This window comes from Enoplosus armatus, chromosome 13, assembly GCF_043641665.1.
Source record: "Enoplosus armatus isolate fEnoArm2 chromosome 13, fEnoArm2.hap1, whole genome shotgun sequence".
Taxonomy (NCBI): Eukaryota; Metazoa; Chordata; class Actinopteri; order Centrarchiformes; family Enoplosidae; genus Enoplosus; species Enoplosus armatus.
In genome coordinates this window covers 10585150-10610925 of record NC_092192.1, presented here as the reverse complement: position 1 = coordinate 10610925, position 25776 = coordinate 10585150, and the positions used below count along the sequence as shown (strand labels likewise).

The 25776-nt window shown below is 41.3% G+C and overlaps 4 protein-coding genes across 4 annotated transcripts; 2 read left to right on the top strand and 2 right to left on the bottom strand.

Annotated features, from left to right (window-relative positions):
• Positions 1 to 1081: 1081 nt before the first annotated feature.
• Positions 1082 to 5850, bottom strand: LOC139295445 (F-box only protein 40-like). Its single transcript, XM_070917639.1, has 9 exons — positions 5844 to 5850; positions 5620 to 5693; positions 4869 to 5427; positions 3839 to 4314; positions 2782 to 2961; positions 2214 to 2455; positions 1787 to 1918; positions 1369 to 1702; positions 1082 to 1285 (listed from the first exon to the last, which is right to left on the bottom strand). The coding sequence occupies exons 1-9, from the start codon at positions 5848 to 5850 to the stop codon at positions 1082 to 1084; spliced, it is 2208 nt and encodes a 735-aa protein (XP_070773740.1).
• A 640-nt stretch (positions 5851 to 6490) lies between these two features.
• LOC139295444 (F-box only protein 40-like) lies at positions 6491 to 12092 on the top strand. The gene is made up of 6 exons (XM_070917638.1): positions 6491 to 6523; positions 7606 to 8793; positions 9599 to 9885; positions 10290 to 10421; positions 11238 to 11574; positions 11874 to 12092. Exons 1-6 carry the CDS (start codon positions 6491 to 6493, stop codon positions 12090 to 12092), a joined length of 2196 nt encoding a protein of 731 aa, XP_070773739.1.
• A 536-nt stretch (positions 12093 to 12628) lies between these two features.
• LOC139295443 (TLC domain-containing protein 2-like) lies at positions 12629 to 16052 on the bottom strand. Its single transcript, XM_070917636.1, has 5 exons — positions 15874 to 16052; positions 15719 to 15801; positions 15149 to 15231; positions 13510 to 13715; positions 12629 to 12827 (listed from the first exon to the last, which is right to left on the bottom strand). The coding sequence occupies exons 1-5, from the start codon at positions 16050 to 16052 to the stop codon at positions 12629 to 12631; spliced, it is 750 nt and encodes a 249-aa protein (XP_070773737.1).
• Positions 16053 to 17622: 1570 nt separating this feature from the next.
• Positions 17623 to 25470, top strand: LOC139295554 (apoptosis-inducing factor 3-like). The gene is made up of 19 exons (XM_070917755.1): positions 17623 to 17641; positions 17832 to 17922; positions 18725 to 18834; positions 19169 to 19278; positions 19362 to 19406; positions 19993 to 20074; positions 20580 to 20692; positions 20805 to 20891; positions 21131 to 21222; positions 21366 to 21496; positions 22093 to 22208; positions 22304 to 22375; positions 22456 to 22519; positions 23354 to 23430; positions 23637 to 23754; positions 24506 to 24604; positions 24868 to 24943; positions 25072 to 25176; positions 25437 to 25470. Exons 1-19 carry the CDS (start codon positions 17623 to 17625, stop codon positions 25468 to 25470), a joined length of 1641 nt encoding a protein of 546 aa, XP_070773856.1.
• The last annotated feature ends 306 nt before the right edge of the window (positions 25471 to 25776 follow it).

Below are 25776 nucleotides of genomic sequence, written 5' to 3'. Positions count from 1 at the left end.
AATGTCTGCTCTCTCTCATTTAATTCATTCAGTTTGATTTCTGGCCCATGAGAGGTTTCTGCTTTCTGCACCGTCGGTCACTGGTGCTGTGCTCAGCGTGTACCTGTAACTGTGCACTCATCTCTGGCCTACCGTGATACTGAAGCGGTGCCCTGTTCAAAGCGTTTCTCATGGATCCTCGTATCGCCCCGGAATCTCTGTCCTTGATGCAGCAGAGATGGAGAAGACAAAAGACTCGTGCAAAACGTCCAGTGTGCAAAACGGCACTTCCCCTCGTTTCCTTTCACGCCCTCAGGTGAGCTGTTTCACTGCTGCGGCAGACCGACGTTTTGCCTTAGAGTGAATGAATCCTGCTGCAGTCGAGAGTCGGAATAACCTCGTCATAACCTTCTGGTTGTACGTGCAGTACGGCGCCGCTGCTGTATTCACAACAAAGCAGCCCGGTATGAGGGGTGATTAGTGCCACGTTGCAGGAAGAGGAGGAGGTGGAGCTCGATGGAAGTGATGGTACCAGCTGCTGCCAAAACGAAAGGGAATACATTTTTTTATTCGCTAAAATGATAGTGAGCTTATCCCACCTCTGGGCCACAATGTGTATTTAGATTTGTTTTTAATTCATATTTTGGGAAAGTTTATACATCATATGAGGATATTCATTTATTTTTGAGTATTCAGATGCTTTCCTTAAGTAAAAGGTAATAGTGTAAAATATGTATAAATCCTGGATTTAAATTAGTATTATTTGCAAAATGTATTTCAAGTATCAAAAATAAAAGTACTCATTATGAAGAGTGGTCCCTTGCAATGTTAAAATTATTTTTTTACATATAATAAAATGTTGTAGTAAATAAATTAAAGCTGTACAAGATGGCCATGAGTTCCATAATATTGAATATTAGGGTAGATCATGAAGAAGAAGAAGAAGAAGAAGAAGAAGAAGAAGAAAAGTTCAGGTTGATTTTATTTCTTCTGTGTGGTGCTTTGTGACATACTGATTGTAAGACATCGTCCCTGTGCAGTGTGAAGTGTAAATAATACACAAATAAACTCTGACACAGCAGGGAGAATTAAACTTTTTTTTTCATCTGTTTCCTGTGAAATGGTTGACGAGGCTGAGCCTCTCCTGGCTGCCCCCCTGTTTCTCACTCATGCTGGGGAGGGCAACAGGCTCACTGTGCAGAGAGGTCTGGTAGTAAGGACAGACTTTTAGATGAGCAGATATAGGAGGGATGTCTGCCATACGCCATGAATCCACTGAGGAGAAGAGGTGACTGAACTCCCACACCTGGAGAGAAATCACAGTTAGTATGGGATTCGTTATTATAAAAGACTAAAATGATGGATGGATTAGATGATTTAGTATCTCACAGGTTTGGCCCTCCACTTGGCTCCTCCATGAGAGTAGGTCTTCCTCTCCCAGCGGAGGGTGACCATCCCTCTCTCCTGCAGCAGAGTGGAGCACACCTGCCTCATGAGCTGGGACACCAGAGCCAGCTGGGACAGGGACAGACTGTCCAGGAAACTGGCCATGTGGCACAGCACCTCGTAGGGCAGCGAGCTCAGAGAGTCCACCCCTCCTCCTGCCCGGCCTCCTCTCTTCCTCTGAGCCGTGGAGGAGTCCACTGGGCTCCTGGAAGGCTGGGAGGCGTCGCATGCTGAGGCTGCAAGTGTTGGGCGCAAGTTGAAAGTCCTCAGTTGCTGACTGCAGGGAAGAAATATTATATGTCAAAAGAAATGGAAGACCCAAATATTGGAATCTGGATTGATGAATGTGAGTTGTGCTCACTTGTAGGAGACGGCGGCTTCATGTGTGGAGGGATGAAACCTCCTCTGGCTGTATGTGCATCCCAGATACGCAAGGGGGCATCTCTGCATGAACCATCCACTCAGACACGTCTGGATGTCGCTGTGAACGTTCCTGGGAAGGAGATAACGATTTATACATTCATTAAACAGTGAAGTAAATTGACACTCATATCCAAGCTTTTTGCAGGTGGTTGACAAATGAAAAAGACAATGAAAATAAAAAGAGACTCTGTTCCGATTTTACAGTATTTATCCTACTAGTTGACCTTTCCAATTAGTTGCATCCTTTTGGTAATCCACAATTGCTGAATTCTCAGCGACAAATCAACATTTATTAATTTAATGTCAGTAGGTTGAGACAGGAGAGACAAACTGCTGAAAATGCCACATGTGACGGGAGTAAGAACCTGAAATGTGTGGCGAACTCTCTGCGGTGGAAGGTGTGACCGCAGAGGTAGGAGAAGACACAGCTGGCTCTGTTGTGTCTGCTGTTCACACTCTCTGCCTGCAGCTGGAGATGAAGCTTCAGTGGTCTGTCCACCATCACCTCCGCCAGAGTCATCTTCCCTTTAAACGGAGCCGAGCGAAACGTGTGCGTCTGTGTTCCCACGTCAAATAAGAGCCCATCGGCTGCCTTTGGCTTGCTGATCTGCATGGAGACCAATCGATCACAATACATAATTAATTAATAGCTAACGGACCATACCAATGTTTTTACATGTTTTAGGCCATTTAAAGAGTCATAAATCATGTATACTTGTCATTACTGACTACATTTCACAAAGCCATTGTTTTCCACTCATTTCCATAGTGCTTCACAAAGGTTGTTGTACCAAAACGTAGCTCTTTAATAAATTCACCATTAAGTGTTATGTATGCAGAAGTTGATTTCTTACTTCCACTTTCATCTCCCTCATCTGATCCAGTGTGCAGTTTATATATCTTTACTTATGCTGTCATAAATATCTGACTGACCTTGTGACCCATGACCTCCCTCTCGGCGTAGCCCAGCAGGGTGGCTGCCGCTTCATCAGTGAACCAGTCCTCTTCGTTGACTCCGAGGTCCGATGTGTCCACACTGCGAGACTCGCTCTGAGCCCGCGCAGCCGTGTCGTACAGATGAATCCGCCGCTTGTAGTGATAGCTGTCAGGGACCTTATAGGAAGAAATTCACTACATTAGAAGCCACATTGAACACGTCTTTTGTAGATTATTATTAGGTCTGGTTGACTACAGTGTGTTTTGTTGATGCTTATTTTAAAGCTGCATTGGGAATCTTTGCACATTAGTGGCTGCATTTGTCAGAACAAGGGAACTGTCTTGGTCCTATTTTAAAGGCTACTAAAAGGAGGAGAGTCAGAAAACATTTAAAGGCTGAGGCTCAGTTAGAAAAGGGTGATCACATGTGCTTTGTTGCACCAATCAAACATTGGTGTTGTTTGCTCCTATTGTCGCTCCACTGTCAATCAAATCTGAGCAAATCACACTATAGGCTGTTAAGATGGGCTGCAAGGTGTGACGTTGCCCATTAGTTTGCATTGGAGCTGGTTTGAAGGCCCGAGTTGCAGCTTTACGGTCGCCACCATCTTTTGGACCTTCGAAATAAGAAGTGTGTTGCTTCTGGAGACACTGGTCAACACACAGCTGTAATGTCACTTAATAAACCTTATGAACCTGTGGCTTTTGGCCATCACACTAATGCCACTCATCTATTAATTCTATTAATTACCTGTACTGTGAATACGTTTATGGTGACATAAAACACACCAACACAGTCCTGATGAAACAGACGAGCTGAGTTTAAGAGTTAAACTCTTAAATAATAACACCTGAGGGTTTTTTCCAAACATTAACTTTGATTGTTGCTGATTTACTCATAAATATTTAATATTTTTTAAAAATAACTTTTCAGGGGCTGTAATGTTGTTGAGTGCAGTTTCCAACTGCAGTCGTTTGTATTCTTAAAGATGTGTCAACTGCAGTTTGCATTACTTTGGTTGATGCAAACTGAAATCTAGCTTGAAATCATCACCTTGAAAGAGCGCAGGGTCTGGACTGGGATTGGCTCCAGGCTGCCGTAGACAAAGTCTTTATCCCTCGGTGTACAGGCCTGGATTTGTCCGAAGGTGAGCAGCATGCGCCCATGATGCACCACATACATGTTGTACTCCTGTGGGCTGAGATCCTGCCCCAGACGCTCCAGCACCCCCTCCTGCCACGGGGCGTGTCCTGTCTTACTTGTGTCTGGTGTGTGTGCAGCCACACCATCTTTCTCTTTGTGGTCTGCACGTGTTTTTTTCACTGTGCTGTCCTTCCTCTGGGCCTTCACCTTCTCACCAGGGTTTTGTTTGGGATTGTCTTGGTTTGCCTGAGCAACAGCACAGCCGCCTTTCTCCATGCTGAACATCATCTCACACAGGTCGTATTTCTCTTTGCTGAGGCCTAAGCCTTGATCCACACTGTTCTGTACAGACTCTTCAACAACATTATTCTCAGACAAGTTGTTTTCTGCAGGAACAGATGTGGGGAGACCAGTTGGAGAAATGTAAAGACAACAGATGAGGGAAAAGAGCAGAAATTGTATTATTGACATGGATATACTTTTGAAAGATTGGTCATTACAACAAGTTGTAACGTATATGTGCCTGTGAAGAGTTTTGTTGTAAGAATACTGTGCATTGAAAACCTTTTTCTCATTAAAATTCATCACTGTAATTCAAACCTTAAAACCTAGTTGTTGTATTCTTAAAGCCCCTGAAACCTTGGTTTTAAATCTTCCGGATTTCTCATAACATTAAATAATTATGACTAAATAAGCAACGATCAAGTAAAAACAAAAAAAAAACTTCTTTAAGTTTTATTTACAGCTAATCTGCTTCATCAGGACAGTGTGGGTGTAGTTTGATCAGATTTCATTATCATCAGATTCTGATTCAAACGTTCCTCAGTCCTGACTGGTGCATGAGAGTAAGTGACATCACTTTCAAGTTTTCAGGGCCTTTATAGTGACTCCTAACTAAGGTGGTTATCTCATGTTGGACCAAAGCAGCACTATGATTTACCTTCATTGGTATCTTTGTTTGAGACGCCATTGACAATCCCTCCAACTGCCATCTCCTCTTTCTTCTCAATCTTTATTTCCTCTTCTTCCTCCATCAGCTCTGGAAAGAGAGGCTTCATTTTCAGGCGGCTGTAAAGGTCTGACTGATCGACCAGGGCCATGGCAAGATCCAAAGCCTCCACCTGCCCCTCATTTTCCTTCATCACGTTCTCCTGCAGGGCTATGTCGCTGTGTGGGTTTGTGTCATCAGTCGGCCAGCGGAGCCACTCCATGGAGCAACACACCACGCTGGCCGGACACACCTGGAGGTGAGCTGCCTGAGAGGAGCGGGGCAGGTGGACCGGGCAGCCGTACCCAGCGTTGAGGCAGGGCACCCTCACGTTAGGACAGAGCAGCATGTGATCCTCCTCTTTGCACAGGTGGTAGAGAGCTCCACAGAGCAGGCGGCAGGGGGTGACCGCACAGCACACAGAGACCTCCACCCGAGCCCTGCAGCGCCGGCTGTAGCAGGAATCACAGTGGACATGCTGTCGCACCCTGGAGGCCCGAGAACGATGACTCTGATTGGATGAGAAAGAAAAAGAGAGGAGCCAACTAGGATTAAGGAGAAAGATTCATCACATACACCAAAGCTTTATAAAACCAACACCAACAACTGGAAAATCTGTGACTCACCATATCTACAGGACTTTGAATCAGACGTTTTGTAATCCTGCAAGAAAAATATAGAACATTGACACAGAGATTCATACCTTGATCTGTAACATCAGCCTTAAATAGTGAATCACATAGGCCTGTAATCCCAAACCTTGTTGGCTTGTGACCCCTGAAAACAAAAAAACAAAGCAACATCTACTACCCAGTAATTCACAATTATTATAAGAGTTTTGGGTAGCATGAATGTTCTTTTTTTGGTATCCCGTCCTGTCATCTCATGACCCTCAGATTTATACTGTGACCCTTTAGGGGTCAGTACCTCCCATGTTGGGAACCAATGACACAGGCCACACAACAAATCAGCAGCACAAAAAGACAGTTATTTGAAACAATTTCCAGTGAACAACTTTTGTTCTTCATGCACTGATCATAAAACAAATATTTCTTGGCTCCAAATGCATTAAAACGTACTTATTCCATGTTCTTACTGTATAAGGTAGAGCTGATATTCAAAGTAAATTGTATACGGGCCTAAATAGTAGTATTGTTCAGTTATGTGTCCTGTGGCACTGTTAATCTGACATTTCAAAATCTCAACAGTAAATCAGACGAGCTCTAAAAGCAACGGAAATATCTAACTTCTACAGCTGCATTACTTGTCTGAGTGGTTTCTCTGTTCTGCTTGCAATTTAGATAAACAAAAACAGACATTATAAATGTATTTCAACACATTCACAAGGGGATCAACCCGTTTCTAGACATCGGTCTTACCACGGAGCCTCCGCAGACGTGTTGTTTCCTCTTTGGTTTTATAACGTTGCTTTCCTTCCCCGTGCTCTTTGAACTGGCAGGTTAAAATTAGCCAAGCAGCAGCAAGCAGGTTCAGCAGGAGACATAACTCCCCTCTCAGTGTCTCACTCTGCTGCAGCGGATTCAAGCCTCCAAACTCATTCATTCTGGGGCAGGATGAATGAGCCGAGCGCCTGTTTCCAGTACAGAGTAAAGAGTTAATCTTCTGTTGGAATGACTGCAATAAAATACACAGACGAAGCTTTGGTCAATCTCCACTAGAGGACACTGTTTGGATGTGAAATAAGACTCATTTTGCTCTCTGCAGCTTGAAATCAATTCTACGCAGCACCACAATATGACTCAGGGGAAAGAAGGTGAGGGACATTTTCTGATGGAAGTGGCTGAGGACGCTGGTAACCCAAACCCTGTTTCTGACCACCTGTGTAACATTTCTCGGTCAGCGCTCAGCTCTATTTATAACACACACACACACACATAGCACAGACAAACACACGGACACTTTGGTCTTTCCAGCACAAGACGCGAGTGCAAGGAGCGTGTTTCCCTCCTTCCCAACTCTTACAGCGGTAGGCTAAAGTCTGTAATTCACAGTTCCCTTTGACTCTGCTGGTGTCCTGCCATTGTGTGTTTACATTTTTTCAAGCTGATTGTACTGTGAGACTTTGAGATTCATAGTTTCCTCTCTGTTTGCAGGACAGACCTACAGCTTCAGATAAAAAAAAAAAACTGGTGCCCGAGGATCTGAAGCATGGTACGGTTTTATTTTGCAACTGTAAGATCAAATGTTGTTGAACATTCAGCTCTGCACTTTTATTTCTCCTTAAGTTTGCCTTAAGGTTGTTAAAATCATCTTATTAAACAGTGTTTGACAGTGTCATATACAATATATTCTGTTTGATTGAAGCTGTATGATGTTTACACAAAGTGAAATATTCAAACCTGAACCATTCAATCAAATTAAAATATTGTAGGTCTCATTTTTGTTTTGCATCATTTTATAAACAAATTCAGCCCGACATATTTGGTATCTTTAGAAACTTTAGCATCTCCCCCAGATTTTGAAATAAAAGGCCTAATGATGCAACAATTTAAACTAATAAATATAAATGACCATTCAAATGTATTTGAAATGCAAAAGTAATATGGAAACATGTTACTATTCTATGAGCTCACTAAATCTGAAGTTTGAAATTGAAGAAAATGCTGATTTAGTTGCTTTTCTTGATTCTGACAATCATTTTCCTTTTTTCCTCCCTAAACCCAATCAGAGTCATCGTTCTCGGGCCTCCAGGGTGCGACAGCATGTCCACTGTGATTCCTGCTACAGCCGGCGCTGCAGGGCTCGGGTGGAGGTCTCTGTGTGCTGTGCGGTCACCCCCTGCCGCCTGCTCTGTGGAGCTCTCTTCCATCTGTGCAAAGAGGAGGATCACATGCTGCTCTGTCCTAACGTGAGGGTGCCCTGCCTCAACGCTGGGTACGGCTGCCCGGTCCACCTGCCCCGCTCCTCGCAGGCAGCTCACCTCCAGGTGTGTCCGGCCAGCGTGGTGTGTTGCTCCATGGAGTGGAACCGCTGGCCGGCCAACGACGCTCATTCTTATCCGAACACAGTGCTGCATGAAAACTTGCTCAAGGAGAGAGATCAGGGAGGATGTCTGGACCTGGCCATGGCCCTGAAAGACCAGGACCGCCTGTTTCACTCCATGAAGATGAAGAAACTGTTCCCAGAGCTGATCCAGAGTGTGGATGAGGAGGAGAAAGAGGAAGAGAGGAGGAAGGAGAAGCAGAGAAAGGCTGCCTTGAAGAAGAAGGCAGCAGAAAAGGCAGCTGCAAAGGAAGCCAGGGGTCACACCTGGATATCTTGTAACATGTTTGATATCAATACCCCTGATGAAAAAGACGAGGATGAAGATGAAGATGAAGATGAGGATGAGGTTGAATATGAGCGAGAGCTAACCCAGGAGGAGAGAGAGGCTATTGCCACGGCATCGGTGAGCGCTGATCTGTTAGAAAACTTCAGCGCCTGGGAGCGCATATTCAGTATGGAGATGGGTGGCTGCAGGGAAGCTGAAGGGTCATCTGCAGCAGGCAAAGGCAAGGAACTGGCTAAAAGGAGAGGACCAGGCCTGGGCACTCTGACAGAGGAAGATGCAGCAGATACCTGTACGGGCGCCACAGCATCAAACACCTGCAAACAGGTGAGCAGTGCGTGCATTGCTTCCTCCACCTCCACCTCCTCCTCCTCCTGTCTCGCTGGAAATCTGAAGAAGACATTTGTGTACGGACATCTGGAGCCGATGAAGATTATCACTGTGCGTACCTTTAAGATTCCAACCAGCTTCTCTGCCAGGCAGAGCCGCATCCGCAACCCTGGTTTCTACAAGAGGGAGAATCAAGCTGTGGATACCAGTGACCTGGGGGTGGCGCTAGAGGAGATGCCAGTGTGGGAGGAAGTTCAGGTGAGAGAAAGAACTTCTACGATTACAGGTACGAAGGTTAATTAAATATATATAAAAACGAACCATGGCTTCTGCTGAAAAACCAAAACAATGAGTTGGAAGACTGCTGAAGAGCTGAAGAATTTTCTTTTTACAAATTCACTTAGCTTTTAAAACAATTGAGCTGCATCTCTTGTTCTTTTAGATTGAATGTACCTTATATTCTGGTACATCACAGGCTGCTTGTGACATAGTATGTTGAGATAATAGGACTATATTGCTCTACAAGAAAACAGCATGTTAAATGTGATGATACAAAAACACAAACCATAATGTGGTGTCCCAGCATTTTGGAAATTTAGGTTGTTATCCAACATGAACAAGGCAGCAGCTAAATCCAATCATGGAGAGTAAAAGCAGCTAAACTGGCCTGCTAAAAGGTAACTAGCCTAGCTTCCAGTAGCTGTAACTGCCATATCAGCATCTGACTGTAGTGGAATTCACAATTTGCTACTTTTAAGTAACTTATTCAGTGTAAATTAATTAATTAAATTAATATCAAGTTAGAAATAAAAAAGGGAGATGGAAAGCTGGAACAGCATTGTAAAACAATGAGTCCAAAATACATAAAATGAAGGAATTACATAATAGTCATCTGCAACGGTCAACCTGAAAACTTTGAACTCCTTTTTCTCAACTGCTTAAAAATGCTTCAACGTGATCAAACTATTAATGGAAGAAATAATCCGATTTATCAATAATGAACATAATCATTATAGTTGCAGCCATATTTAGAATATGATTCTACGTTTGCTTTGCTCCTCAGGCCTCTCTGCTGTGCTCCCTGGAGAGGGAGCAAAGGGGTCACCTCATTGCAGAGAACGTATGCACAGATGGTCTGTTACAAGATGAGGGCACACAGACATACAGCTTCCTGTCTGCTCCTTTCCGGAGAAACACGTCGCTGGCCGACCTGACCGCTGCAAAACCGCTGGAGCTGCACCTTCAGCTGCAGGTGGAGAGCGTCACCAGCCGACACCACAAGGCCAGCTCCGCCTTCACCTTCCTCTGTGGATGCACCTTCCAGCGCAGAGAATATGGCAAACATTATAAGTGGGTCTATTATTCTTGCCTGCATGAGAGGCTACAAATTCCATTATAGTCCCAAAATATTTAGTTTCTTCATAGTTTCAAGATTCAAGTAAGATATGGGACCAGAAATCATTTAAAATCAATCAAATTTTGTGTTTAAACTCATACTAGAGGTATGTAAAGTAGAGAAAAGTAAAAAAGAAGTATTAGTGACTCATATTTCTATTACCATCATTATTACTTTATTCTATTCTGAAGAAACTGATCCTATATGATTTGTAATAACGCTCTAAACACCACCTGTCAGGCATAAAACTTTATCACTCAGTTCAATAGTTGTTTAGTCTTAAATGATTGTATTGGGCCAAATCAACCAAGTTTTATTTCGTTTCATTTTCTAATAATCAATATGCTCACATATGCAGGAACATCCACAGTGACATCCAGATGGGTGTGAATGGCTGGTTCGAGCAGAGATGCCCCCTGGCGTACCTGGGGTGCACCTACAGCCAGAGGAGGTTGCAGCCCTCCACACATGAAGCTACTGTCACCTACAAGTGAGATAAAACTAATAGTCCATCTTTATTATTGTGTGGTACTGATGCACGTTTCATCTTGCTTCTTTCATTTAATCTACTTTATGTTAAAGCAACATATTATGGCTGGAACAAAGGCAAACGTAAGTGTAAACAGATTAAGGTGTGAAAAGGGGCAATTTAATTTGATATATAATTGGAAGGTAGAAATAATTTAAATACAGTATGTCAGTATGTAAACCACTAAAGCTTCAGTGTCAACTTTAAAGTTGCATTTAAGAATCTACGTTGTATGTTAGCCACTACTAGCATAACATACCCAAATCTCAGACTGAACTGTCAGTGGCCGAGTTGCATTGTGGGTAATGCAGGCGCCAGGTTTTGACAGGGAAGAATAATGCATAGAATAAAAAATACTGCTTCTGCTGCATACATTTTTATCCTTATTTTTATTGTTCTTTGTGAGTCCGACAATATTATAAGAGTACAATGCTAAATCGGTGGAGTACTCTTTTAACTGTTGACCAATAGGAATTGCAACAACACTGATAAGGATCGTCTTCCTCCAAACAAAGCAGGGAAGAGCAGTGAATTAGACCTGAAGTCCTGTATCATTGTATGCCTTCACTCTTAGCACTGCCCTGCGTTACAGAGTGGAAGTAGGTGAGAGGTGAACTATTGTTGAGAAACTGTTTGCCTGACGGTGAAGCATGGGCCCGATATTAAAATTTAAAAGCCAACAAGTCTCAGCAGCAGTCATCATTAATCCCCTGCAAATAAATTACAGTCATGCAGTAAAAATCTAATGCACCTTTAAAGACCAAGGTTTCTTTTCAGCGAGGATCTGGGCTGCTTCAGTCTGCATCCCGTTGTTCCTGTCTCACTGGCTGACGTCTCCCAGCCGTCCAGGAGCACAGTGGACTCCTCCACAGCTCAGAGGAAGAGAGGAGGCCGGGCAGGAGGAGGGGAGGACTCTCTGAGCTTGCTGCCCTACGAGGTGCTGTGCCACATGGCCAGTTTCCTGGACAGTCTGTCCCTGTCCCAGCTGGCTCTGGTGTCCCAGCTCATGAGGCAGGTGTGCTCCTCTCTGCTGGAGGAGAGAGGGATGGTCACCCTGCGCTGGGAGAGACAGACCTACTCACATGGAAGAGCCAAGTGGAGGGTGAAGCAGAGGGTGAGAGCTAGTGTGAATTTATAAGGAGTGACAGTGGGTGCTGCTTTTATCAGCAACATCTGGACAGTTTAAAGTATGTCATGTACTTTAAAGGGAAAGTGATTGTTAATTTATATGAGAGATACAGTATGAGACAAGACAGAATCAGGGAGGTTTGTAGTGGTGGAAAGTAACTAAGTACATTTACTCAAGTACTGTAGTTAAGTACAATTATGAGGTACTTGTACTTTACTTGCATATCTACTTTATACTGAATATTCAGCTCTGTCTCTCTTGCCCCTCTCTCTCTGGGACTTCAGGTGTGGCAGTTCAGCACCTTGTTCTCTCCAGTGGACACTTGGTGCTTCCGAGACGTACCGTCCATGTCCGAGCACCTAAAGGTGTGTCCCTGCTATGAGAGAGAGTCCAGGACAGAGAAGATTCACCTGCCGAGGATCAGAGAAGAAGTCCAAACCAAAACGAGCTGCAAAGGTCCCACTCTGGTGAACTTGTTCCAGCTGAAGAGGATCATGATGTAGCGTAAAGCACTGACTTGCTACTGTACGCTGCTCTGATCTGTTATTATCAAACACATAGCTAGTTGCATGTTCTCCCCTCTTTTTCTCTCTCCTAAATGTTGGGCTTTAATCTTAAGAGTTATGGTAAGTCTAAATCTAACTTTAACAAAAATTGTCAGAATGGCCTTTATGTCCGAAATAAAGATAATCAGGAGCTATCTGATGTTTTGAGTCAGATGTTTCTATTGAAATGACAAATGTGTGGTTGTAGAATCAAAAATCAGGAGCCACTTTTCTTCACAGACAACTCTTCTTATACAGTGCATCTATACATTTGAAGTGTAGTTACTAATTGTCGTTGTAGACACTGAATATACATTTTTGGAGTAACACAGTGTGAATAAATACTTGTTGTATATAACAACGTCACGTTGACAACGGTGAAGTTATGAAATTGAACTGACAGTATCTTATTAAATGGTCAGTGTTACCACTGAGGTAGAAAACTGAATGAATGGAGTCATTTTTGACCAGGAGAAACTCAGCGCTGTCTCCCTCTACTGGTCCCTGCTGGTGTTGCTGGTGTTGGTGAGGACGTCTGCTCTGAGCAGTCTGTAAAACAGCCCGATGTTCATGGTGGAGATGAGACTCAGGCCTACTGTCCCCATAATCAGGACGTAGCGAGGCATACGTGCACTGTGAGCTGCCAGCCAGCGGGTCATCCAACCCATCGTACAGACGCGAAACACCAGCAACCTGCAGGTGAGACAGAAAATCAGTGAGAAGCTGTGTGAACATCTGACAACCTGAGCAGACAATCTGCCAATACAACAGGTCGACACATCAGAAATGTCCTCCTGAAAAGCTGAAATGCTTTTGAATAAACTGCATAATAAAGTAGTAAAGTAGAGTGCAGGATCCAACTCAATGCAAACACTGTGCAGCTCTTTTCATTTTAAAACAGACATTTTACATATTTTTATTGTAATTTTCTAGTTATGATTCTTGACTTCTGCACTACTTGTTTTTTTCTTTTCTCTCGCTATGTTTATTGTGACCGTTAGACACCAGAAACCTACTTGGCAATAAACCTGATTCTGTTTCAGATTATGATTCAGGTTTTCTTGGAGTCCTCCACTGGATCTGTCTGGCAACCTCACAATGTCACTGCATGTTAAGAGGTGCTGTTGGTCTCCAAATAGGAGAGGGGTATCGATCTCCTCATCTAAATCTCAATTTATTAATCATTAATCATTCATAAAATGTGATTCTCATGTGTGAGCAGATGTTTCATCTCTCATTGTGTCCAACAACATTAATTAGTTTCTCATGTGAAAGTACACAAATGCATAGGTTCACATTTGAACTGGTGTTGTAGGAACTTTCACATATGAACACTGTCCAAGAAGCAGTTTGACTGAAGCGCTGAGCCACCTACGTTCCCAGGTTGAGCCAGCTGGTTATGCTGTAGGTCACAGAGGGCCGAGGGGCTGTAATATCAGACCCTGGTCTGTTCCTCCGTCCTGACAGGAGGAGAAGCTGTCTGATGTGAAGGAAAACAGAGTTGATCTCAATCAGCAAAGACACCACAGCCAAGCCGAGATAGAGACGGGACGTCACAGCCAAAGTGAAGCAGGAGATCACCTGAGAGAAGAGTTCGAACAGCAGAATCAAAGGTTAACACCAGTGGTAACTAATTTACTCTGCGCATAAGTACAATTTTGAGATACTTGTACTTTACTGATTACTGAGTATTTCATTTTCTGCTACTTCATACTTATTCATACTCATTTCAGAGGCAAATATTGTACTTTTTACGTCACTACATTTATGTGATAACTTTAGTTATTTACAGGGTCAGATTAATAATACAAAATGTAATTATTATAATTACACTAAGAAACCTGCGGTGGTATCACTCTGTAAGGGTATAGAGCATGAATCATTATATTTTGTAATAGGCATTTAGAGGGACAAGTTTCAGGATGCTAAGTTGCAAAAAGTCCATTTGGCTGTCACTTGCAACAGCATCACATGTTTCATATTTACTTGTGTTACTTCCACACAAAACTTGCACCAAGCAGACCTTGAACTATGATATATGGTGAAATAATCCTCCACGTACAGTTTTACCACCTCTCCTGTCTAATCAGCAACTTCAAAGAGCTGCACATCAGCTCGGCTATAAGCAAACATACATTCAAGGCGGACTCAAAACGTGTCTTCTATTTTACAATGTTGTGACACTAAAGTCACACAGAGGCAATGAGCTGCTGGAGGTGAAGCAGGTCACGACCTTTGCTGCCTGAGATTAAACTGTCACACAGGTCAAGGCTGAGCACCGTTGGGGGGAAAAACAGCAGTGAAGGATGACTGTGCAGTTTCATTCACTGAACTTGTCCTTATCACAGAACACAGATATGTAAGGGGTGGACAAATTAAGAAGAACACCTCACAATATTATGATGTTATGTTATGTTGATATTAACTGCATGCCTATTGCATTAGATGACCCTACCAGCAGTGGAAGAAGTACTCAGATCCTTTACCTAAGTAAAAGTAGTAATACCATAATGGAAAAATACTCATACAGTAAGTGAAAGTACAGAAGAAGTATCAGCTAAATGCACTTAAAGTATCAAAAGTAAAAGTACTCGTTCTCACTCACTCATTTCTGATGCATTTACATGTAAGCAGGATTTTAGTGTTGTGGGTGGTCAAGATGGAGCTAAGTTTAAGTACTTTATACTTGCTCAGGTTTGCTGTTTGTCAATTAGTTGTATGTAATTTGATTAAAAGCAAATTGTAAGTTTTCGCAGCTAGTACAAGTACAAGATCAACTAAGATGGGTCTTGAATTATTACCTAACCTTTGTTTTGTAGAGGGGCTGTTTGCCAAAAGCTAGTTTTTAAGACTTTTAAGAATTCTGGTTTATACTGTGCTAACATGGTACATATTCCTAAATACAGTTGTGTATAAACAAACTTCCTCAAGCTAACACACATTAAAAAAAACACAATTTGACAGCACATACCTAGTATAAAGATGCTATAAAGAAAAGGTGTAAAGTTTATTACCACAGAGTGGTGCAGGAGCAGCTCCCAGGACTGTTTAAAGGACTGGTTCAAGGCCACATCTAAGAAGTCATGGATAAAATAACCTGGAGGAGAAAGTACGTGAGTTGTATGTAAGCATGCAACACATTTATACACAAAACATCATGAAATGTTAAATGACAAAGCAGTGACCTTAAGCTCTTTATTAGAAAGAGCCACCAGGAAGAAAGACTCTTCTTTTATTGTTTAGGTTAAAGCTTGTTTAAAGCCTTTATTAAATCTTGCAGAAAGGAAGTTTTGGTGGGTGATATTTTTATCATTTCCACACTTTAATGTCAGTATATAACCAGGTATTGTTAGTGAGGTAAATCAACTTTTACTTGATTGTTGCATGACCTCGAAGTCCTTGTTATAAAAGCTGCATGGACCCCAGACTGTAAAGAAATGATCAGCTGTTGCAGAGGACAGTTGACTTTCATTTCCTTTTTCCATTAGTTGATCTGAAGCCTAATGTGCAGATAAAGTAATCTGTCTTCTGATCTAATGTAATTCAAACTTGTGAATTGTTGTGTGTTGGTGCGAGCCTGTCACCTGTAGACACAGCTACAAGGCAGTGGGAGAACAAGGAGTGAGAGGAGATCAGGTCCTCCACCATCTGAGGTTGACGGTACAAACTGCATGGCGAAAGAAGAGTAAAAATTAAAATAAATTACAGCACTAACCCTGATGACTGTGTCTTTACGCACCATAAAACAGCCCATGCTCCTGTCAGCGAGCTGTGAGAGAAAGAAGTGCTGATGTTCCTCCACTTCCAGGTTTTCTCGCGTGCCGGCTCTGGTGTTGGCAGGAATCTGACAATCGTGTTCAGCAGTTTAAAAGAGCACACAGATCCTCCAGTGACCAGAAGTGTTGACCTCAAATCCATAACTAGACTTTACCACAGAGCCCAGTGCACTGAGTTCACTTCAAATCCCATGTGCTCGTGTATTCAGGGCACATTTCAGCTGGGAAAGCTGAAATACACTTTGAGGAAAGAGAGAATGAAACATAAACTGCTGAAGTCTCTTTAACATACAATTCCTGCCCTCTAACACACATTCCTCCCCTCACTTGAAGTCATAAACTGGTCACTGATAACAGGTGAAGGTTTGTGGTCACTCAATGACATGACAACATGACATGATTCCCTTCCTTGTAAAAAAAAAAAAAGAAGATATACATAGTTTAATCGACACACTGTTTTCTTGCTCCAGCAATATTTTTTCCTCCACTGCTGCTTCACCCAACATATAACAAGCCTCACATTATATATATATGTCTCAAAACGATGGCAATAAGAAACAGGTGTCCAGTCATAAAGAATGAAGAAAGACAATCAGCCACAGGTGGCCCACACCGCCCTATGTATTTACATTTTTTTTTATATGAAATAAAGCCTTACCTGAATGACTATTAATGGTGGTAGAGAGTAACTAAGTACATTTACTCAAGTAAGTAAGTGCTTCACAAATAAAATTAGGCAATCAACGTACATACAAACATAAAACACCATAAAACATGGAAAAATTACACAAAGGCAAGTCTAAATAAATGGGTCAAGTACTGTACTTAAGTACAATTCTGAGGTACTTGTACTTTACTTGAGCATTTTCATTTTCTGCTACTTTATACTACAACAATTCAGAGGCAAATATTGTGCTTTCTACTCTACATTTATCTGTTAACTAAAGTCACTAGTGCATCAATAATTGTAATCCAAAACTGTACAATTGCTCTGAAAAGGGCCATTTCTGCAAAATGAGTACTTTTACTTTTGGTAATTTGAGTATATCTTGATGTTAATACGTTTGGGCTTTTACTTAAGTAAAAATCTGAATGCAGGACAGAGTATTTCTACAGTTGTATCTGAATACTTCTCATTAATACTCTCAGGTTTTTAACATTTAATAAGTGAATCATTTTCCATGCCATGTTTTAAATCCTTGAGCTTTGCAGTGATGAATCTTGAAACTTGAAATGATGTGTGGATGATAGTAGGCTACCTCCGGTTTTTGTAACTTGTGCTTTTGTCTCCTGTCCATTCAGTGGCTGCTGCCTCGTCAGCCTTTCTCTATACTGCCGTTGTGAAACACAAAAGACCACGATCGCCTTTCTCTGCAACAATAACGGGGCTGAACATGACCACTGACATCACCCAAGCTGTTCATTCACAGGAGACCCAAAAGTTACTTTTTTCTGGTTGATTTTGCTTCGTCTTATCAAACCCACATCGTCCACTTTTCACAGTCTCCCAGGATCAAGGGATGAGGGTTGGGGATGGACCAGTTGCCGTGGAAACGGACTCCTACCCCATCTTTGAGCTGATGAGCAGGAAAAAAACTGTGGACACGGAAAAGTGTCTTTCAACGGACTATTTGACCAACTTTGATCAACTTGAGCCTCTGTTTCTAAAGGGGTTGTGCGTATCTTTGTGGTGTTACAATTAAATCAGAGACATGTCGGGGACCAAACCACGTGAGTAACCTGATTTTTTATTGTTTGAATATCAGAGCAGTTTGTTTGGTAGCAGATATTTTGGCGATCTGTTTTTCACAGAGGCTTGAGCTGGATTGTTTTCCGAGTGTCTGAAATGAAAGTATCATTAATTAAACTACATCTCTTGATGTTGTTTTTGTATTTAATGTGTGTGTGTGCATGTGTTCAGCCCATGAGGAGTTTCCAGAGTCTGATCCAGAGGACACATCAGAGGAGCTGACAGATGTGGTGTGTCTGGAGTCAGACCTGCAGGATGGACAGTAAGGAGGGGACGGGGGGGATGTTCACAACCTGGCAACCTAAAACCTGCTTTTATTTATACATCAGGACTGATATATAAAATCATTTATGAACCAATAATCAACAAATGATGCCACATAATTATGTAAGCATGCTTGTCTCTCAAACAACCTAAAACCGTTTTAATTCACACAACATTACTTATTATTGATATTTAAAGCAGTTCAATGGTTTATGAACCATTAATCAAACAAGAACATGAGATGTTCATGCCATGCTAGGCTGTACTGAGGCACCTTGAGCTAAATGCTAGCATTCAGTGATAATGTGATCTCAGTGATAATGTTAGCATGCTGATGTTTAGCATGTTCACTGTCTTAGTTTAGTGTGTTAGCATGCTAACATGTGCTAATTAGCACTAAACATAAAGAACTGTACAGTTCACGCTGATGGGAATGTCATTAGCTTTGCAGGTATTTTGGTTATAAATCAAAATTTTGACCTTATGGTGGCGCTAGATGAAAAGTCAGGGGATCACCAAAGATTCATCCTCTGGGGACCATGAATGTCTGTACAAAACTGTATGGCAATCAATCCAATAGTTGTTCATATATTTTAGTCGGGACCAAAGTGGTGGACTGAACGAAACCCTGACAGCCAGAATATACAGTGTACAGGTTCAAACCTAATGTACAAGTTTACAAAATGAAGATTGCAGATACAAAATCTCTACTTTCAAACACTTTTTGAATAATATGAAATCTCATTTGCATGTACAGCTTATTGCAGCATCTGAATGTGTGTATGTGTGTGTTACTTCAGGATGATGGAGGTTGAAGTGGGACATCACAGCGTGCTGTTGACACGCAGCGAGGGCAAATTCAGTGCTATTGGAAACCAGTGTACACACTACGGCGCTCCGCTCAGCAAAGGTAAAGAGACGCGAGGTGCCCGTGCGAACATAGAAGACGATGAACACACCTTCATCCCATTCACATTTTCATCTGTCACATAAAGTTTATCCACCGTACTGGTTTTAGCCACACATATTTTATATTTTATCATCGTGTCACAACTTCATTCAACATTTGGGCAAACAGATTAACTCTGTGTGACTCTATGTTTTCATCTGTTTAACTACACTTCAAGGTACACATCAAATGTTCTCCAGTTAGTTTGTCTTAAACTATTGCTACCTTTCTTAACACGTGCACTGAGTCTGTAAATGGTGTGTGTGTGTGTGTGTGTGTGTGTGTGTGTGTTCAGGGGTTATTTCAGGCCACACAGTGCGTTGCCCGTGGCACGGCGCCTGTTTCAACGTCCATACAGGAGATTTGGAGGAGTTCCCCGGGATGGACTGTTTACCCTGCCACAAGGTACAAACCAGACAGACAGACAGACATTTAGGTTGTTAGGACATTTGCTGTCATTTTAATTTGTCTTATTTTCTCTTTTGAAGGTCAAAATTCAAAACGGCAAAGTGCTTGTGTCTGTAAACACAAAGGTTAGTAGGTTAACTTTTCTTGCTGCCTGTCTCATCACATCCTTGTAAATCTGCTCTGTTCAGTGTGTAGAAATAAGGATATATGGTATATGGGTTTGTGAGGGCTGATATTTTTATATTTTAGTGAAGTATTTTGTGTTGTATATTCAATAATTTTGAATACGACTCTAAAACATTTTCAGCTGGTATTAAAACTCCCATGTGAATCCCAAACTAAAGAAATTAATTTAGCTGCTCTTTAACAGAAAAATGGATGTTTGCCTTTAAAGTTAGTAAGAAAAAAAAGTATATTCATCCAATAAATTAATCAAACAATAGTTTAATGGCACAGTTACTGGAACAGTAAAAACACCAATGGTACAAACATAAAGGACAGAAGACAACTGGAGTGTAAATAAAGTAATATAATGTAATTCTCTAATCAATAATATCGAGTACATATAGGAGTACTGTATTTGGGATTCATTGTTGGTGACCAACAACATGTGCTTTATACTTTTGATCATATTTATTTGTAAATAATTGCTAATTCTAATTCTCATCTATTGATGAGTTTATAAACTGGTGTGTTTTATACATGATTCAGACTCTCAGGCAGCAAAAAAGAATAAAGAGTATGGGAGCTGCAGTACCAGGAGTTACTCACACTGTCCTGCTGCTGGGAGGAGGTGAGTGTGGACCACTCTATATATGTCTCCGTATATGTTTGTGTGTGTGTGTCTTTTAAGCTGAAACAATTGGCTGATTGATCCATTAGTTGACTGACTGAACATTAATCAGCAACTATTTTGATAGTAATCGTTTAAATCACTTTTGAAGCAAAAAAATTGTCGTAAATTGAATATATTTGGGATTTGGATGGTTGGGGGGACAAAACAAGACATTTGAAGATGTCGCCTTGAGGTCATTACTGCATTAACTCATGAGTATTTATTGTGCAGAATTACTATTAGTTTTATGACATGTTTACCAGCCCTACTTTTAAAGTGATTATAGGTTTTGGGTATACCACTTAATTAAGGGTTCATTAGCATAAATACCTAACATTTTAACTACAAACTAAAACTAGAAATTAGGACCATACTAGATAGATCAACAGTAAGAGATTGGATAATAGGACAAACCAAAAATCCACATGATTAGAATTTGAAAGTTAACTCTCTGTAAGCGCAGGGGCAGCCTCATTGATCTGCGCTGAGACTCTGCGGCAGGAAAACTTCAACGGCAGGATCATCATGGCCACCAGAGACGACCTTCTACCTTACGACAAAACCCGACTCAGCAAGGTGCTGCAGGGGAAATGACATGATACCAACACCAACACTTTAGTGATGAATACGTGTGTGTTTTTCACTCGACTACCATTACTTACACACTCACACACACACCATCTTACAGGTAATGAATGTGGAGAGTGACAGTATTCTGCTGAGGAGGATGGAGTTTTTCCATCAGTATGACATTGAGGTGTGGCTCAGGAAAGAAGTGAGTTCCTTTTCCATCTCCTGTTTACTCACATCCTCAGTCTTATTAATTCCTCAAGGTACCTGTGACTATATTCTGCACTTGATGCTTGTGGTATTTTGAACTGATGCACAATGTTGTCTGCAAAGTAAATGTTCCTCTGGACAATGAATTACATGTTTATCTTGTCCTGCTGATCAGGACCCGAGTGTGGGTGGCTTCGTAATGCCTCAGTTTTAAAGGCCACGTTGTGTTTGCAGGCACTGTCAGTGGACACAGACAAGAAGACGGTCACATTTGATGATGGTTCAGTCCAAAGCTACGACCAGCTCCTCATCTCAACAGGCTGCAGGTACAGACAAACACGCACAGCTCAAGCCACCCCTCATCCCTTAACTACCTGTACCTTAACTTTGTATAATGAAAGTGGTCGTTGTTGCAACACCACTACACTGCACTGCATTGCTTATTAAAGAGTCATGGACTGTCCTTTAGAGCAAAGGGTCTGGATTTGCCCGGCATGAAGTTGGACAACGTCAAGATGTTGGAGACGCCAGAGGACGCCCGGCAAATCCACTCAGTCTGTCTGGGCTGCAACGTCGTCCTTGTGGGAACCTCTTTTGTTGGTACTGTGTTGTATTGTGCAAATAATGCACGTGTTTTTATGTTTTTACATCTTTCTGGACTGGCGATGTGTAGGAAATGAAGAAATAATGGCATCAAATCTATTGCAATAGTTCATTTGATTGCGAAATGTAGATAAAACATAAAGAGTTATGTTTCCTTTTTTTAATCCAGTTTTTCATTCATCAGTTTTATGAAGGCCCAAAACCTACAAAAGGCAGTAAAAGGTTATCAGATGAAGCAACAAATATGAAAATAAAACTGATTACATCAATAAATAATAGCTAGTTAAATAATTAATGGAGTGTAAAAAGAAATATAAAATGTACTTTTTCTTTTAACCTTCAATCAGCTGGTAAAAAAGAGAAAAGCTTTTTATTTTTTGCTTTTACTATAAATGGATAAGATAAATAATAACTTAATTTATTTTACTCCTCTACTTCTCACTAGCTAATTTATTACTTCACAGTTTTTCTTAAAAAGTATACATATACCATTTTAATAATCTAACAACAACAACAACAACAATATTATTTATAGATGTATTTAATGAGATTTTTGTTTTCTCTACTGCACCCTCATTAACATATTTTTTCAGGCATGGAAATAGCATCTTATTTAATAGACAAAGCCTCCAGCATCACAGTGATCGGCAGCAGTGAGCTGCCGTACCAAAACACACTGGGTCGTGAAATCGGCAGAGTCACCATGACGGTGAGAAAGAAAGAGGAAGAGTCCTGTATTGTATCCTCACATTACTTTTCTTTTCAGTTCAGCCAGTTGTAGTTTAAACTGTGTTGTTCCTGCAGATGCTTTCAGAGAAAAATGTGGCTTTCTACATGAATGATAATGTGACGGAGGTCAGAGGTGTAGACGGCAAGGTAAAGTGGGAAAATATAGAGATATTTAAACACATTCAGTTCTCCCTGTCCTCTGTCCTCACTGTCCTTTCTTCCTCAAGGTGAACGAGGTTGTGCTTAAAAGTGGAAAAGTTATCCCAGCTGATGTTTTGATTGTTGGTATTGGTGAGTTTTTTTTTTGTGATTTCACATTTTTACACATTTTAGTAAATTATCTTTATTCATTTTTCTGCTCCATTTATTTCTTTTTAGCATATTTACATAATTTCCTGTAACGCACGATCACTTCAGATGCAAACAGTGAAATGTCTTATATATTTATTAATCCAGTAACTATGTTATATCATCGATAATGGAGTTATATGAGAGTTTTTTCCAGAAAGCAACCAAAATTCTAGTCCTGAACATTATATCATCAGACTGAGAATAACGTGATTGGCATGTTGATTTTGCCGCAAAAGCTTGAGTGTCTTAAAGGAATAGTTCCACATTTTGTGAAATACCCTTTTTTACTTTCTGGTTAAATCTGTCTGTTAAATGTGAAGCTACAGCCAGCAGATGGTTAGCTTAGCTTAGCACAAAGACAGGAAACAGCTGGCCTGGCTCTGTCCAAAGGTGACAAAATCCGCCTTGAAGCTCATTAACTAGCACAGTATAGCTCGGTTGTTTAATGTGTACAAAAACTTCAATCTAAAACAATTCACCCTTTTATTCGCCGGACTATTTCTTGGCTGGGAACCTAACTTAATGATGTCTCTGCTGGTTGCCTAGCAACTGCTCAGAGCTAAGAAATAGTCTGGCACAAAACAGTCTGTAAAGCAGCGAATTGTCGTTACACTTGCACAGGTTTAAATAACGGTTAAATAAAGGTTTTATGTAATTTTATTATATTTATTAATGATGCCATGATGATGTTTCAGAGCAAACAGCTCAACAACACTAGCAGTATTCCTACAAAAGCTGCTCAACCACTTTTGTCCTCTTTCTTTCTTTCACCAGGCATCAAACCTAACTCAGAGTTCCTGCGGGGCAGCAAAATACAGATGGACTCCAAAAACTTTGTAACAGTCGACAAGGTCAGCTGATAACCTACATCTCATTCTGTGCCTTCATTCTCAACACAGAACATGTCTTCTTAAACCTTGTGTTTTGTTGAGATTTACTTCCTTGTTCTGTGTAAAACGTCCTGTCAACACTGATCAAAGATATAGAGTATATTACAACCAACTTTCTTCAATGATGTTTTACAGCTGAGGTCTCTGTGCGTTTCTTTCTCCTGCAGTACATGCGCACAAATGTCCCCGATGTGTTCTGTGGGGGCGACCTGGCCACCTTCCCCCTGGCGATGGCCAAAAACCAGCTGGTCAACATCGGACACTGGCAGATGGCACAAGCACATGGTAACGTAGTGACAATGTAAATGTAGAGACAAAGTCCTGGGGCCGTGTCCGCAAAGACTTTGACTGTAGCTTAGATCTGACTAATAATCACACTTCAGATAGACGTCTAAAATCATCCGTCGCACAAAGCTGTTTAGTTCTTGACTATCTTAAGTGGGACTACTTTCACTTGAATTCTGGGTGAATTGAAACTTTCTCCAAACTAAAAAACATTCAGTGAAGAGTGTGATAGTCCAGAAAAAACTCCAGTAGCATAAAATCTCGAGTTGAGATGCTGTGGCTTCTTAATGTGGCAGAACTCGGTACTTCTCAGGACTCAGGAAAGTTTCCTCGAACAAATGAAAACGACTGACGACGTCTTCGCTGCTGTATATTTCCAACAGGTTACTGTATTCAAATGAAAACTCTTCTTATCGCTCGACCCACAACATTGTTACCAAAACACCAAAATCATGAGATGTCATTTGACTATGGAAACAGGACTCTGGGTTCTGAGTTAGCCTGAGGCAGTCTTTATGTTTGTGAAACTGTCTGACTTTATTAGACTAATCTAAGAGCCTATCACTGCAGAAGGAAAGTAGCATCATCTTTCGTGGTAACAGCTATAGATATGAAGAAATACATAATCTGTTATGCTTATGTTATCTGTTTTTTAATATATTCTCTGTTCAATATCTGTGTCTACAGTATCCTGTCTAGTTTTTATTTCCAGCTAAATGTAAATGTTGTTGTTGTTGTTGTTGTTGTTTAGGGAGGATAGCAGCTCTGAACATGCTGAATAAATCGGCTGAACTCAGCTCAGTTCCTTTCTACTGGACCGTCCTACTGGGTACAACCATCCGATACACAGGTGCGGCCACATGCGCGCAGGCACACACACACACGCACACACACACACACACACACACACACACATATATGCATATGTTTTTTTCATTATTATCATATAAAGTTATTTTGTGTATTTTGGTATTTAAGTCAATAAATGGACCAGTGACACATTTAACATGCATGCCACCCAAACTGTGTATCCTGCTGATGTATGCGCAAACTATATACACTGATATATACACCATTAAATGTAACTCGTGTTTTTACTTTGGCTGCGTGCAGGCTATGGGGAGGGATACACTGACCTTGTAATGAAAGGGAAGTTTGAGGACAGGAAGTTCCTGGCATTGTACATCAAGTAAGTTGAGAGAAACAGCTGCTGCTGTTGTTTACAAATAAAACATCTGTAATCAGAGAAATGTAACTCCTTTAATGAATATATGTCCAAATATGTATTTTAAAAAAAAATATATATTTTACCTGTAGGAATGATGAGGTTATAGCGGCAGCAAGCCTAAACTACGACCCAGCAGTGTCTGCAGTCGCTGAGAGGTTCGCAACAGGGAAAGTCATCACGAAGAAAGAGGCTGAGTATGTAAAATCTGTCACTCTCTTTCTTTCTTTCTTTCTTTGCCTCTTTTTTCTTAATTTTGGTCAAACATAACCTTAAAGACGGAAATAAGCAACAGTTTGCTAACAAGTTAAAAGGTGCTTGTCTCTATTGTACTATTCCTTTAAGACAAAAAATCAGTTATTGCAGGTTTAAATGACCTTTTGGGTTTTTCAAACATCGTCGGGTGATAATTTTATAATCTAATGCAATATGCAAATATCTTTCCTCTTCCTGACAGATCAGATGACCTGAGCTGGCTGCAGCTGTCCTGATCTACACTTTCCTCCACTCATCCGCTCAACACATCACCTGTATGTCGACATCCAGGCAGCCAGAACGTCGCTCATCCGTCTCTCCGTCGCCACTGCTCTCACCGAGGACAAAGAGTTCGGAGAGTGGGATTAAAATGTTTGATTCAGAAGAGACAGACTTCACTGATGGCGTGGTGTCAAAAAGCAGAATCCACAGTGAAGTGTTGAAGTACTGGATTTAAACTGTGCGTCATACAGTCAGTGTTCATGTGAGGGGGACTCCAACATGCAAACAACAGATACCTCAGAGGATGCAGCTTTTTTAAT

Excerpts from the sequence above, each read along its gene's own strand:
- LOC139295554 (XM_070917755.1), top strand. Across the intron at positions 20,075-20,579 it reads TGTCCTGCTGCTGGGAGGAG|GGGCAGCCTCATTGATCTGC; the intron begins GTGAGTGTGGAC and ends CTGTAAGCGCAG. Across the intron at positions 22,209-22,303 it reads TCGGCAGAGTCACCATGACG|ATGCTTTCAGAGAAAAATGT; the intron begins GTGAGAAAGAAA and ends TTGTTCCTGCAG.
- LOC139295445 (XM_070917639.1), bottom strand. Across the intron at positions 4,315-4,868 it reads AAACAAAGATACCAATGAAG|AAAACAACTTGTCTGAGAAT; the intron begins GTAAATCATAGT and ends CTGTTCCTGCAG. Across the intron at positions 1,703-1,786 it reads GAAGCCGCCGTCTCCTACAA|TCAGCAACTGAGGACTTTCA; the intron begins GTGAGCACAACT and ends TCTTCCCTGCAG.
- LOC139295443 (XM_070917636.1), bottom strand. The coding sequence starts at position 16,052 with ATGGATTTGAGGTCAACACTTCTGGTCACTGGAGGATCTGTGTGCTCT. Across the intron at positions 15,802-15,873 it reads GGAGCATGGGCTGTTTTATG|TTTGTACCGTCAACCTCAGA; the intron begins GTGCGTAAAGAC and ends TTCGCCATGCAG. Across the intron at positions 13,716-15,148 it reads TGCTCCTGCACCACTCTGTG|GTGATCTCCTGCTTCACTTT; the intron begins GTAATAAACTTT and ends CTCTTCTCTCAG.
- LOC139295444 (XM_070917638.1), top strand. The coding sequence starts at position 6,491 with ATGAATGAGCCGAGCGCCTGTTTCCAGTACAGA. Across the intron at positions 6,524-7,605 it reads GCGCCTGTTTCCAGTACAGA|AGTCATCGTTCTCGGGCCTC; the intron begins GTAAAGAGTTAA and ends AAACCCAATCAG. Across the intron at positions 8,794-9,598 it reads CAGTGTGGGAGGAAGTTCAG|GCCTCTCTGCTGTGCTCCCT; the intron begins GTGAGAGAAAGA and ends TTTGCTCCTCAG.